Here is a 15,964-nt window from a genome sequence, read left to right on the forward strand (position 1 = left end):
ATAGGTGAAAGCACTCGAATGACCTATGAATAGTCAGGTCTTGGAGGAATGAGTCCAGTTATCACCCGAAGACGATTGTGTATATTAACAATCGAAACGTCGTGAAGTAACTTGGTTTGGAATCTTTTAATTTTTAGTTTTCATTTCTTGTTAATAATTTTTCAATTTCCATCTCGTTTTAATATGTAGTTGGTGATAAGCCTGTTACTGTCTAGCTTATCAATCTTTTTACTTTTTACTTTTTTACCTTTTGTTGTCCCGACTATTCCTATACATATTGTACTATGTCTTTTGGAAAATAAATATTATTATTATTATTAATAGTTCAATTATTTTTTATTTTTTAGTTGTTACTTGTATTTTATTTCATTTTAATTTCAGTTTTTCTTGATTATTATAATTGTTATGTTTCAGCTAATCTCTTTTTTGATTTTTTACAAATTTTTTCAGGTATTTCGAACCAATTTATATAATATCAGACAATGGAAGTCCCAACTAATGAAACCTACCAGGATAGGCTTCATCCAAAACTATTATATACATCCTCGGAGGTATGTTACCAAACAATTTTTAGATTATAGCAAGGATAACTGCATTATCAGCCCTACCTATAGGACACTGTTGTCTGAATTAGCATAAGGAGAGATTTGGAGTATCTGATGGCAGTGCAATTGAATTAGGTTTTTATGGATATGTAGATTTTCCTTTCACTTTAAATTCACATTCTTACAAGAATAGTGGGAACAGATATATTGATGAAGTTTCCACTGCTGACCTAGAATAGATGAAAATGTTCTGAAATCTGTCAATGGGCTGGAAATTTCGTCATACTCAGTGTGGATTATCAGATGGCAGTGCAACTGAATTAGGTTTTTAGTTTCACGCAGATTTTCCTTCCAATTCCTTCTTCACACAATTCCTTTCTCACAAGAACAGTAAGAAGAGGGATGTTGATGAAGTTTTTTTGGTGACCTAGGATACATGAAAATGTTCTGAAATCAGTTAGTGGACTCAAAATTCCATCACCTTCAGCGCCGTGATATTGACTTTTGTTTTAATAGTTCCTGATCCTATATTTTTTATATTGATGAAAAAATCAGAATTACTGACAGTTCATCGTAAGTTAATAATGGTAAAGCTTAACGTCATCGTGCAGTACAAGAAAAATATTTCATTTCTCAGTGTACTGGTCTTCCTGAAATCAATAACACGTTTTACATCCAAACATACCCAACCTTTTGAAAAATTCAAATTCAATAACTCACATGTAGAAATCCTCCCATTCCATAATAAACAGAATAAGAGACTGCGCAGGAAATAAGCACGAATTTACCGACATCTTGTAAATATAAATCTTCCAACGTTAACTGCGACCACTTTCTGGGACTATCGTGCAATATGAACGTTTTTTCTCTATCTATATATCCGAACTGTTTACCAACATTAACGAAAATACCGAGCCAGTCCCCTGAAATAGAAAAAACTCATGAAAATTGTGAAAATAAAATAGTCCACTTAATATCTCAGTAAATACATGAAAACTGTGTGCCCGGGAGTCGATGAAGTCGACGACGACTATTTTTTCCTGGTCCTGATTAGTGAAGGTTCTACCAGTGAAAAAGTTAAGTTCTTGAAAAGATCGTAGACAGTTGGCGAGAGATCTGGGTAGTATGATATGTGAGGCAGAACTTAGACGCTCAATTCTTTCAATTTTCGGGCGATGATTTATGGAACAAATAGACGGGCTTTTTCGCGAAACAGGATCGGACCTATCCTGCTGACCATTGCCGGTTGCTGCTGCTGGCTTGGAACATTTCGTCGATTTTTTTACAATAGGACTCTGCTGTGATGGTTTAACCCGGTTGAATCACACCTGCCCCTGACCATCATACAGTAACCATATTTTTGTTGGTGGGTTTTTGCTTTGGGGAGTACCTGAGTGGCTCATCGGTATTCAATCACTGTCCTGAACGTCTCTTGTTGTCATAGAGAATCCACGTTTCATCACAAAAGACGATTCGATTCAGCAATGAATCGTTTTGGTTGCGCCAAAGACAAGAAAGAATAGACCTCGAAACGTGACAATTTCGTCTATCATTCAAATCGTAGGTCACCCATTCTTCGAATTCTTCGACCTTTCCAGTTAGTTTCAAACTATCAAAAGCCACATGGGAGCTGACGGGCAGTTGGAATGGGTCACGTGAGAAAAAATGGAAGCGAAATGCTCAACAAGCTCATGACGCTGCAGAGACATACACTTGGCTCCCCAGCTGGTGCATATATCAGTGCCCGCGGTACTGAACAATACTACATTCAATGATGAAAGGAATCGACTCATCACACTGGTATTTGAGACCTTCAGAATTTTTTTCCCGAAGTACTCTTCGATTCATCCCGTAGGGTTGAATATGAGGGGGTCTTATTCGAAACCACTCTTCGCCACAAAAAGCACTATTTATGCCACAATCTGATGAAATGTGAGTCTATTCCGGTTGATTTGGAAATGCTCATTCCAGATTCATTGTTATTTTTGAAGCTCAATGTGATTTTGTGCAGTTTTTCTTAAAAAACTAAAAATTATTTTGAGGGGATTGAATTTGAACGAATTAACGTAAAAATGGCCATCCCTGCTGAATGGAGACTGAGGAACTCAGATAAATTGACCCTCAATACAAAGTTTGGGATTTTGGGGGATCTGGGGTCAATTCAGTCATCCCAATAATTGCATTTGCAGATTACGTTCGTTAACTCGAAAAATTCAGTTATGTTAACAAATAGATCAAGGCAGTATGGCTAATATGGTGCAAAACAGTTTTGAACTTCCATTAAGAAGTACAGACCAATTTTTGTAAAAAAAACTCATGATTAGTATATTTCACTTTTCATTCAAGCACTTTCTCTTTCAGTTTTTGTACGCAAAAATGCAAGTATGGTTCTGCCGACACTTGCAGCGAATGGTTTGACAGTCTGTCACGTCATCTGCAATAGCAATAGAGCTCTAGCGTTGCACTCCAGATAAGATCTTGGACGAACCACTGCAGTTCTCATGCATTGTTCTGGAGAAATCTTCTCCGCTTGCCAGGAGACTCTGGTTTTGATCCGAACATGCCTAGCCCGCCAATGACTATGCTCCACCTGTTCAATAAACGAACCGCTAGTGGAGGACATGCTGATGAGGAATATCTAATCAGAAGGATCGACTCTACCAGTACACCGATAAGCGATATCATTAGGGAAAAACTGAAGTCGAGCATTCATGGTGCCGAAAACCACAATTCTGCGAATATCCAGCCCTTCCTCATGTTGCCACTCGATATTGAGAAGGTGGAGACTGGCAGGAGAGCGCTCAAGGTTCTCGTCTCCAAGAACAGTCAAGAAGGGCTGACTTCGTCGAAAACTAACGAGCAGGTCGAAGTGTGGGAGCAAATAATGCTCTGCGATCTTCCTGTTCTCCAAAAGAGAAGCAGAACAAGCTATTCACCTTCGTTTATCACAACAGCAAAGATATCTACATGGGACACTACGTGACCGATGCCTTCCACGTCGGTTATAACTACTAGCTGAGGTGGAAACCACGCAGAAAGATGCGTGCTGAAGCCCCAGGGAATGCAATTTCTTCATTTGCTGTCCTTCGGGCAAAACGATACGATCCCATCCGAATAACGCCTCCTAGGGAGATGAGGTTGCTACGGTTACATGAAGTTCAGCGTATGGTATCGTACGCAATGTCTTTGTTGAGTTTTCATGTAATTCAATTCTTTGTTGGTTTCAGTACTGAACTAGTACCAGTACTGATTAGGCATGTTCGGGATCTGGGTGAATTGATCACTGAGCTCCGACCATTGTCCGGTGTTCTTCAGTCTTAACAAGGCAAGACCGAACGCCAAAGCGATCAAATACGACTACAAGAGCACGGACTGGGCTGAGTTCAAGGCGTCCATGAATGAACACACTGTCATGAAAAACAATATCATCAAGATATTAATGGGATATGTGATTAATTCGTTCAGAACATCCGACGTGCTAGAGAAGTATCTATGAGAAAGGTCGTTATGAAAAACGATCATGACATCCTTCCACATGATGTTGTTGAGCTCAAAGTAAAACATCGGATGCGCAAGGATTGGCGGAGAACGCGTGACCCCCGTAGCAAGGAGACTCGCTGCGAAGGTTGACGAGCGCATTAGAGAGTTCACCAACATAAAGTGGAGGAAAAAAACAGGAAATCCTCAATCTACCCGACCACTTTCTCTGGAGTACTGGGTTAGTGGTTTGGGGCCATCCCGACTATAGACAACGGTGACGTGCATGCGGTGACGGACCACCAGAAGGCCCAGTTGTTATGAGAATACTTCTACAGTGTTCACTGTGTGAACCCCAACGTCTGTGATGAACTCAGATCTACCACTGGAGCTGCCAACACCATTAAAAGCACACCGCGACCATAATACCAGAGCCAACGTTATTGAAGAGGATCACAGACGTTGAGGAGGTGATAGCAACCATGAAGTGCTTGGAGAAAAACAAAGCCACAGGCATTGATGGGATTGAGGTAGTTCCACTGTGTAATCTGCCGCTGAGGGGTGTTGAACAACAAGTACATAAGTCTGAAAAACGTAAAACTCTTATGGGTGACTATCGACCGATCATTCTGCTCTGTACGGTGGCGAAGTTCATTGAAAAGATTCTCTAGAGTAGACTGAAAGACAGTATGGAGCTTATTCTTGAAGAGCAATTTGGGTTCTGAGGAGGTCGGAATACGTCATCATGGCTAATACGGGTTGTTCACGGGGTGAAGGAATCTTCCAACCAGGGGAAGAACACGGTTATAGTCCTGCTGGGTATCCAAAAAGCTTAGTGTTGACAACAAGTTGCTAATTCACAAACAAGGGATTAGGCCAGATATGTTCTACGCTTGTCCCGTATTCTGCAGCCTCAAGAGAGCTCCTCTGCGGAAACTCGAGATGATGCAGAATAAGGTGTTCCGTATTTGCATGAATAGTGACAGGACATTGCATTGATTGATCTGTTAGATTAGGCAGAAGTTGAGACGGTCACTGAATATATCAGGCTGTCTTATAAATTCTTCAAGTTCTTCCTTCCGAAATTCACACTGACGAGGGACGTCACAGTGCTCAGAAGCTACCATATTCAGCCCCGTAAACACGGATTGATCTATGACAAACTTTGTATCTTTCATAATCGTCGCAATGCGATCGCGCTTAGTTCATGAAAAGGCTGGATAGGATAATTCACGAAATTCTCGTGATTTCATAATGACTCTTACTTGTTTTTTTCATGAACTTTCTCAGGAAGGCTCTAGCATTGAACCTTGAGATATACTTGACATACTTAAAACCATTTACCGAACTGCAGCTCTCGCATAAGACCCGGCAGGAAGCGAGAAGTCCTAGACTGAGGCTGACGCTACCCATCGTTGTCATCCTAGGCTCCACATTGAAGTCTTCTCTTGTCATTCACCCCCTTTCCTGTACCCATACCTCTCCTGATCCCCTTCCCAATATATGGGAGAAGAATATATTTGTTTATTTTGTAAATAGTGCTTTTAAATATTACTGGGGTTTTTTTCCCAACATCAAACCGTTATTATAACACATCGACATGTGTTTCCATCACCAAGTGATCATCTTCAAGAAGAAGATCAAACTAATCATACTTCCAAAGCTCTAGATACCTGTTCTAGATACCTGTGTCTTGAGTGTCTTGAATTAATTTCAAAATATTGCCTTATCTACTAGTCTCAAATTAATTTTACAATGTGTCCTTATGTACTAGTCAGGTAAATCTAATAAATAAATTATTATTTTAACATTAGGTATTGGTCCATCATCGTTATTCATAATATTATAATTTTTAATTACTTCTACACTCTCATAGGCATCTAGATGCCTGTTGTTGTTAACTTGTCTAACTAATCTTGTTGAACTGAAGTCTATGGAATGGTTTTGTTGCAAAATATGATGAGCTACTGCTGATTTTTCAGGTCTTCCAAATTTTAGGATTGCTAAGTGTTTTTTATATCTTATTTCAATGGATCTTTTTGCCTGTCCATAATATTTTTCATCGCAGTTCTTACAAATTCGAAAATTTCAGACTTTTCCGAATTATCGACTTTGTCTTTTGGACTTCCTAAAAGGCTCTGTAGTGTATGTCTTGTTTTAAAAACCACCTTCAATTACCACATTCACCTTCATATTTATCTTGGTTTTTGTCCTTTCTAAAAGTCGAGATTCCGTTCATTCTCAATCTGAACTTCTTTCTTATTATATCATCAACAATAACGCTCGAATAACCGTCAGTGGTATTTTACGTTTTTCTTTTGTACCTCTCATGTATTAGAGGAAAAGTCAAAAGACGATGCACTAGAAAATTCAACCCAGCATGTTTGTGCTGTCCACAGTAATGTGAACTGTCAGGAATATACATGAACGTGTTCGTTTCTTTTCTAAATACATCGTATTAATACCCTCCATATTGACTCGTTATTACCAAAACGTCAAGAAGTGGAAGTTTTCCTTTATTTTCTAACTCATAGGTGAATTTTATTGACTTAAAAAGGAAACAAAGTTCTCGATAATAAATTTTTTGTTATCGAATTTCACGAAAATATCATCCACATATCTTAGTCATATCCTATGAAAATACTTTGACTTTTCTTTGGTTTCCATTTCGAATCTGCTCATGAACAGGTTTGCCAGGCCGTTCCTTCCTGTTGTTCAAAAAAGCAACCTTCTACCTGGAACCGGTTTTGTTTTATACACACATTAGTGAAAGAAATAAATTGGTGGATATAGCCGTTACTATGTGGTAGGAAATCATAATGAAGAAAAGAGAAACGAAACTTTCAATGTTTTTTACCACTTTAAACGATGTTTTTCGTACGTTGAATGGACTCTAAACAGTTCTGCAAGAAGGTGGGGATTTTATTTTCTTATTTCCTAGCATCCCAATTCCACAGACCTTACAATACCTCAGAGAATTACTAGAGGAAAATAATTTCAATAATAATGAAACTGATGAATTTGTGTCTCTCACTATATAGAAAAAAAAGAGAAATTAAACTTTCTATGTTTTTTACCACTTTCATTTGTAACTAACGTTACTGCAGTTTCGTTCTTTACAGACATTTTCAAACTTATACAATAAGTATATAATAAGTATACATATTGTATAATATACAATAAGTATAAGTTTGAATATACAATAAGTACACAATAAGTATACATATTGTATAATATACAGTAAATATAAATTTGAAAATGTCCGTATAGAACGAAACTGCAGTAACGTTGGTTACAAATGAAACTGGTAAAAACCATAAAAAGTTTCATTTCTCTTCTCTTCATAGTGAGAGAAACAAATTTATCAATTTTATCATTATTGAAATTATTTTTCTCGAGTGATTCTCTGAGTTATTGTAAGGTCTGTGGAATTGGGATGCTAGAAAATAAGGAACTTACATCGAAAGAAACCAAAATCTCACCTTCTTGCAGAATTTTTTAGAGTTCATTCAACATACAAAAAAGATAGTTTAGATTCAGCTAACTATCACATAAGGACACATTGTAAAATTGATTTAGGACTAGTAGATAAGGCAATGTAGTGAAATTAATTTTATATAGAAGGTGATTGACAATGTTTCGTGATGAATTTCACTAGTTCGGACTTCCATTGTCTATTATATAAAATGATTTGAAATCCCTGAATCAAGTAAAAAAGAATAATTAAAAGGAATAGTTGAAAATAACAATTATATTTGACAATAATCTCCTTGTACTCAACATCTCCAAAACTAACTTGTTAACCTTCAAATGTGAATTGGACGCAATCATTCTTAATTCAACTAATATTGACAACTCCCCCTGCACAAAATTCTTGGGTCTTCATATTGACAGTAACCTGAGATTCGATGAACATGTTAAAAAACTGTCTAAAAAACTATCCTCTGGGTGCTATGCCATTAGAGTCATCAATAATGAGATAGGATTTGCAGCAGCAAAATCTGCCTACCATGCATTAATTGAATCGCATATAGGTTATGCAATTGCTTTTTGGAATGCATGCAATAAAAATTTATTACAGATGATCCAAGTTGTACAAAAAAGAGCCATTAGAGCCCTCTTCAAGATTAAGAGTCGCAAATCGTGCAAAGAATACTTTAAAAATCACCAAATCCTCACAGTGATCTCTATTTTTATATTGGAAACATCTTGTTTGATTCATAAGCACCGTGATCTATGTAAAGGAGCGTCATCGTCTTACAATACTCGATCTTCCCAAAACTCGACTCTTATGTTGCCTATACCCAAAAGTCGCCTCGTAAAGGACTCTATTATATATAACGGCTTGAAAATATACAACTACCTTCCAGCAAGAATTAGGGAAATCAAGAATTATAATAGATTCAGAGGTAGTGTGAAGGTTTTACTCTTTGATCATCCCTTTTATAGCTTGGATGAATTTTTTATAGCCAAATTATCTGAATGAACTCATTATCCATATCTGTCATTGCTGAGGCTCAATTATGTGAATATGTATGTATGGATGGGTGTATATATATATGTACCATTATTTACTCTAATTTGATCAGATCCTGTGTTTATTTGTGTTTATACATCTGTAAGTGTTATTTTAACAATATTTTAACATACATCCATGTACGACAACTGACTTTGTCAACAAGAATTGTATTCTTTCGACAATAAAGCATATTCTGATTCTGATTCTGATTCTGATTCTATTAAGCAACAATAAACCTGAAATGAAATGATAGTGCAATAACCTACAAGTAAAAATATAATAATTGAATAAATAAAAATTAAAGGAATGCAAAAAGAAAATAATAAAAATAAAAAAAGGTGTAGAGATTCCAAGTCACGTTAGTTCACGACGTTTCGATTGTTGGTATCTACAATCGTCTTCGGGTGATGACTGGCGAAGACGATTGTAGATACCAACAATCGAAACGTCGTGAACTAACGTGACTTGGAATCTCTACACCTTTTTTTATTTTTATTATTTTCTTTTTGCATTCCTTTATTTTTTATTTATTCAATTATTATATTTTTACTTGTAGGTTATTGCACTATCATTTCATTTCAGGTTTATTGTTGCTTAATATAATTGTTATTTTCAACTATTCTTTTTAATTATTCTTTTTTACTTGTTTCAGGGATTTCAAATCATTTTATATAATAGACAATGGAAGTCCGAACTAGTGAAATTAATTTTATATAGCTTGTAATATTTCAATTCTTAGATTTACCTGACTATTACATACGGACACATTGTAAAATGATTTCAAGGCAGGTTGATAAAGCAATATTATGAAATTAATTCAAGACACTCAAGATGCAGGTACCTAGAATAATTATCTATGGTATACATATGAATAGCTTTATGAGTATGATTAGTTTGATCTCCCTCTTGAAGATGATCACTTGGTGATCGAAACAAGTGTCGAGATGTTGAAATACCGGGGAGACCGGGGTTGGTTGGGCACAGGGGTTGGTTGGTACATTCGTAAAATTTCGAAATCCGTTCGGTTAACACCAGCGTTGCTCGCATCTATCGGAAGATAAGATGTTTGAATACGCGCCAGTTGAAGACAGTTATCGTTGATGTGTAGGCGTTTTTTTTTTAGTTTTACTTGGTGCACGTGGTTTTGTCACCCGTAAGTGAATATTTATGAGTTTGAAATATTTGTAATATCAGTTTTATCAGTTTTATCACATTCTTCGATAACAACAGAGTATATATATATATATTAAGAAAATTTGCACTTTTGTCAATACTTACCAAATATAAAACTTTCACTTATAATGTTTTAACATTTCTAACGTAAAAAAATGCTTTGGGGATGGTTGGTACAAACTGCAAGGGGCTGGTTGGTACAGTGTATCAAGCAACCGCAGGGGCTAGCTTTACGTTTTTTATTTTGTTTTGCTACTAGCTGGCTTTTTTAGGAAAACTTCATTTAAATGCGTACGTTTGAAAGAAAATAGGAAAGAGGCAAAACAACCCCGGATATTAAGCTGAGGGCGGTCAGAGCCGTAAATTGGAAGGGCAATCTCTAAAATCTGCTGCCAGTGACTTCGAAATTCCATTCAACACATTACGAAAATGTTTACATTGGAGGAACTGCAATCAGAAATAAAAATGCCTTCAACAATTGTTGGATACTTTAAAAATAGACAGGTAGGTTTTTAAAAAAATAAACTTGATGATCTAGTTTCTAGTAAAATTTTTGGTTTTAGATTTTCACCGAGCTTCAAAAGTCCAATCTCACAGATTACATAAAAAAAGCTGCCGATATTTACTATGGTCTCACGCCCCAAGGTGTGAGAAGATTAGCTTATTCATATGCAACTTCTTTGCACCTGACGGTTACAAATAGCTTGAAGAAGAATGAGATGACAGGCCCCGACTGGTTTACATCATTTTTAAAGCGAAATGCTGGATTGGCTATAAGCACACCTGAAGCCACCAGTTTGTATAGAGCCACAAGCTTCAATAAAACAAATGTAGACAGATTTTTCAGCAATCTAGAAATTGTTCTTAAAAGGTATAACTTTAGTCCTGTGGACATCTGAAATATGGACGGAACAGGGATTACTACAGTTCCGGGACCTGACCGAATTGTGGGTAGACGTGGTGTCAAACAAGTGGGAAGAGTTACTTCGACAGAACGCGGTACACTTGTAACTTTGGCGTGTGCTGTTTCTGCTGCTGGAAATACTGTGCCACCTTCCTTTATAGTCCCTCGTGTTCATTTTAACCCCATTTTCTCAGAGATGCCCCGCCTGGAAGCGATGGAAGTGCCAATCTATCAGCTTGGATTATATACAATATATCCAGCATTTTATTCAATACTCCATGGCGAAAGAAAACCCTCTCCTGCTTTTGATAGACAAACACGATTCGCATTTATTTCCCGAAGCACTAAACATCTGCAAATATCACGGCGTAACAGTGTTATCCTTTCCGCCTCACTGTAGCCGTAAGCTCCAACCTCTGGATCACAGTGTGTATGGATCATTAAAGAAGTATGTCATTAGTGTTTGTGATTTTTGGATGACTAATCGTCCGGGTGCAACGATGACCATTTATGACATACCCAGTATTGTTCGTACTGCACTACCATTAGCGGCAAATCCAAACAACATTACAGCTAGATTCCAGGTTTCCGGAATTTATCCATTCAATAGGGAAATTTTTCCGGACAGTGAATTTATTGCTGCTCATGTTACAGATAAACCAGATCCTGAACAAGCTTTGCAAGATATTGAGCAAAACTTAAATCCTGGTGAAGTATTGGGAGTTAAAGCAAATCTACCTGAACTTGATCAATTTACACCCATCTAAGAGGCTTTAAACCAAGTCGACAACCCCTTGCCAGACCAAGAGATTGATCCCAACGAAGATGTGCAACAAGCTGGACCAAGCAGAATTGCAGAAAGTAAGACGCCCACGCCCCAGAATTCTCAGTGTCTCCAGTCATCTAACAAGGTAGCAACATGTAGTTTTACAGATCTCGAAAATTTGAAGCCGTTTCTAAAAGCCGCAAAAAGGAAAGTGCAAGGGGGTCACACAAAAAGAAAATCTGAAATCTCACCAGATACTCCTATTTAAGATGCATTAGAAGAAGAAAAAAAAAGAAAAAAAAAAAAAAACGAGATCGATAAAAAACAGGTCTTTGGAAAATCCAAAAAGAACACAAAAAACAAGCAAATGCGAAGAATTCAAAAATTAAAGACAATTCAAGCAGTGACTGCTTTGCGTTGAACCCTCGTCAAATAGTTTGCATAACGGGAAATGGATTCAGTGCACCCAATGCAAATTGTGCGCACATGGAAAATGCGCGGATACGGGCTTGTTCTACGTTTGTCATAATTGTGATTCAGATGGTTCTGACTAGATTATTCACTTTTTTAACGTATAGGTACCGTTTTTTTTTGTTTTATAATTTTTTTTGCAGTCTGATTCTTAATAAAAACAATAATCATTTTCTTAGTTTTTGCCTTGACCAAATCAACCCCAAGGTATGTACCAACCATCTCCAAATACGGGGTTGCTTGGTACACTTGCATCCTTAAGGAAAAAATTAAATTCAGGATTTAGGATAGGTCCAAACATTATGTAAACAAAACAACACTAATCTGGAAATCGAATGTATTTTCTCACTATCTATCAATAAAAAAATTAGAGGTACTTCAATTTGAAAAGCGTACCAACCAGCTCCGGTCTCCCCTACAGAATTCCTTTGTTGAGTTTTTATGGAATTCAATTTTTTGTTGGTTTCAGTGGACTTCAATTCCTTCATTTTATTCTTATGTAACTTATATTGAATGTACTATTGTTGTAATAATTGATATATTCATGAGTTTTTGTACAAACATTATATAATGGAATTTAGAGAAGTGAAGCTACAAGATGGAAGTTCACTTAGGATTTGAAGGACCCTGATTTGAAATCAGTTAGTTTTCCTTGATTTGGAAATTTAAAAAAATACTCACAAAAAACTCACCACTAACAGATATTCCCACGAGGAATGTAACAAATGTAGCGATAACGTGTCCACCACTTACTGGTATTTTATTCCATATTTTACTAATAGTTCCGTCGTGCTTTTCTAGCCACCTCACCGACATGGGGTCGAAAGTCTGACCGGCACCACCACGGGACCGTTTATTTTTTCTCGAACCCATACTCGCGAGTATATGTAACTAACAACTGCGGTTTTTTTATATTGAAACATTCTATAACTTATCAATATCAATCGAAACAATGGCTACATTTTCTCGATTATTAATGATGTCTTATCGTATTCACACAATCCATTAATATCATACGCCACTAATTGAAATCAAAGGTTAATTTGAAGGACCCGAGTTCGCCCAGAATGATAAAATCAATATATTCCATGATTTGAGAATCCATATTTTTACGGTTTCTCTGAAAACGTCCGTTGTCGTTCCATTATATGAAGGTGGAGATTCAGACTCGCGAATCTTCGCCCGATCTCTCTCATTCCAACTATAGCCAAAGTTATCGAAAAATTTGTGAAAATACTTCTGACGATTTTCCTATTACACCACAATATCTTAAGTGAAAACCAGTTTGGTTTTCAAAGCAATAAAAATACGCACGATGTCATTTTTTCATTTCTTTATGATATTTATTCAAAGTTCAATTCTGATAATGTAGCAGCTGCCGACTTTTGTGATCTTTCTAAGGCGTTTGATTGCGTTGAGGATAAGTTCTTGCTGAGAAAAATGCACCAACACCGCTACAGAGAAATGACACTCAAATGGTTTGAAACTTACCTTTCAGGAAGGAATAAAATGGTATGTGTGTTCCACAAGGATTCGTTCTAGGACCCATATCATTCTTATTTTAGAGTGCATTTCTTCAATGTCCCCCCTTTTATTTTTTGAACGGGTCATCTCGAAAAATTGAAATTTTGGATAATGAAATTAATGCATAAATACTTTATTTTGAAGTGAAATTGACAAATGAAACTTTCAAGATGGCGACTGGGTGAAAACTGGGAAAAACAATTGAATAGAAAGGGCGATCTTGTGACATTTTCAAGCTCCTGACGAATACTTTACAATCCTTGAATATGAAGTTATTATATTCACCTACTACAAAATGGCAGAAGAGTTAATAATTTCCTGAAGAAAATACATTGATATCAATATTTCCAAAAATGTTCCTTTTAATCTGCCATATTGCAATTCCAACAACCCGGTAAGGTTTCTCAAGTTATTTTTTGTTTAAAAAAAATTGGAGTGACACCAATCCTCACGTTTTCTGTGTAAAACATACCCAATATCCAGAAAAAATTAACGTTTGGGCAGGAATATTGGAAAACCATATTGTAGGACCTCCATTTATTGATAAAAATCTATCAGGAGAACTGTATTTGAATATGCTGAAAACAACTGTTGACCCTCTCATCACTGAAATCGTCGAAGCGAATCATATTGTGTCCGATATGAATATTGTATTCCAACTGAAATCGTCGAAATTAATCCTGATGAATTCGGTAAGGGTATTATATTCCAACAAGATGTAGCACCACCACATTACTCCAGACAAGTAAGAAACTATTTGGATACAAATTTTCCCGGTCGTTGGATTGGCCGTCGAGGTCCTATAGAATGGACAGCCCTCTCGCCAGATTTGACACCTTTGGACTTTTTTTTTGGAGCTATTTGCAGCAAAAGGTGTACGAAACTGAACTTGCTTCAATATTGGATATACGGCAGAGAATAATGAATATTTTTAGAGATATTGACCTTACTGTGTTCGAAAATGTTCAGCGTGAAATATCGGAGAGTCTGTTCATATGTCAAGAAGTTCAAGGCAATCATTTCGAGCATCTTCTGAACTGACCTCAAGCTCATTACCTCATATTATATAGTTGAATGTCAATGTATTCAGGCAATTATTAAAAGTTCCGCCATTTTGGGTTGTGAAGTATTCGTCAGGAGCTTTGAAATGATGTGTCACAAGACCCCCCTTTCCATTTAATTTTTTTTTTCAGATTGCGTCCAGTAGCTATCTTGAAAGTTTTATCTGTCAGTTTCACTTCCAAATGACGTAGGTATTCATGCATTAATTTCATTATCCCAAATGTCAATTTTTTTAGTTGACCCGTTCGAAACATAAAAGGGGGGGACATTGAAGAAATGCACTGTATATATTATTCTAATAAGTTGAATACACTGGTGTTCATGTTCAAGAACCTACGTACTGTCCTAGATGAGCAACACCTTATTTCTGTTTTATTATGCAGAAACAGAGACACGCACGCCTACGATATGGAATAATTTTTTGGGGCTGGTTCCCTTATGTTTATAAAATCTTCTTGGTACAAAAAAGAAACCTCAGGACAATTGCAACAGTATTTAGTACCTATTCATGTTTGGCTTTATTCAAAACATTCAGGTTATTAACTGTACCAAGTTTGTTTATCTTTGAAGTTTGCGTTTATATTTATTTTAAATGAATGGTCTTTTGAAATTGTTAAAAACAGACATCAAGTGCATACGCGTGCATCACCACGTAGGCAGCTATAGCTACCTGCGTGACTTCCGGGTCCAGGATATAAATACAGAGATAAAGATGTTAATGATATAAATCAAAAGGGGAAATTCGTGGACAGAACATTCAAAAAGGGGAAAATCATACACTCTGTATTTATATCCTGGACCCGGAAGTCACGCAGGTAGGCATAGCTGCCTACGTGGTAATATTAGATGATGCCTGGAAATGCTAGGTCTTCTAATTGAAACCACAAATGTGCGGTTAGCTCCTGTTGGTGACACCGTGCATATGTGAAGTTTTCCATTTTTAGTAACCAGTTGTTGTCTATCTTTGCAATTGGTTGCACCGCGCAGAAACACGTGTCCGCGGTTTGCCCCTTTTTTGAGTGTTCTGTCCACAAATTTTCCCTTTATATATATATACATATATATATATATATATATATATATATATATATATATATATATATATATATATATATATATATATATATATATATATATATATATATACACGATACATATATACGATATATATATACGATATATATATATATACGACGATACAAAAACTACAACAAAAAATACAGGTCCGTATTTAAAAATTCAAAAATGGGGGTGCCCAAGTCAGATGACACCCTATATAAAAGATTCATGGACATATTCTGGTAGCCCACGTCAAGTGCCAATAGCAAAATGTGGACAAATTTTCATCATTTTCATGTTTGCGAATAAAGAAGATATAGGCAACAAAATAATTTGGGATTTTTTGGTTTTTCATCGATATCTTTAGAACCAAAAGAGCTTTATTCAATTTTTTCATATCATTGAATAGGTCTCCAATATACGCAACATTGCCACAATTCAACCGACACTCTATCTCTTGTCGT

The 15,964-nt window shown here is 36.4% G+C and overlaps 1 protein-coding gene across 1 annotated transcript in view; it reads right to left on the bottom strand.

Annotated features, from left to right (window-relative positions):
- The window catches only part of LOC111503546 (uncharacterized), a 139,918-nt gene extending 127,135 nt beyond the window's left edge, over positions 1-12,783 (bottom strand). The window contains exons 1-2 of the mRNA XM_074171653.1: positions 12,548-12,783; positions 1,266-1,468 (exon numbers count right to left, since the gene is read on the bottom strand). Of these exons, the coding sequence (XP_074027754.1) occupies positions 1,266-1,468; positions 12,548-12,728 (384 nt within the window). The 5' untranslated portion in view covers positions 12,729-12,783. The remainder of the gene's footprint in view (positions 1-1,265; positions 1,469-12,547) is intronic.
- Positions 12,784-15,964: the final 3,181 nt, after the last annotated feature.

This window comes from Leptinotarsa decemlineata, unplaced genomic scaffold (assembly GCF_025532065.1).
Source record: "Leptinotarsa decemlineata unplaced genomic scaffold, Ldec_3_MD MMD2_tig00000026_RagTag_RagTag, whole genome shotgun sequence".
In the NCBI taxonomy this organism is placed as follows: Eukaryota; Metazoa; Arthropoda; class Insecta; order Coleoptera; family Chrysomelidae; genus Leptinotarsa; species Leptinotarsa decemlineata.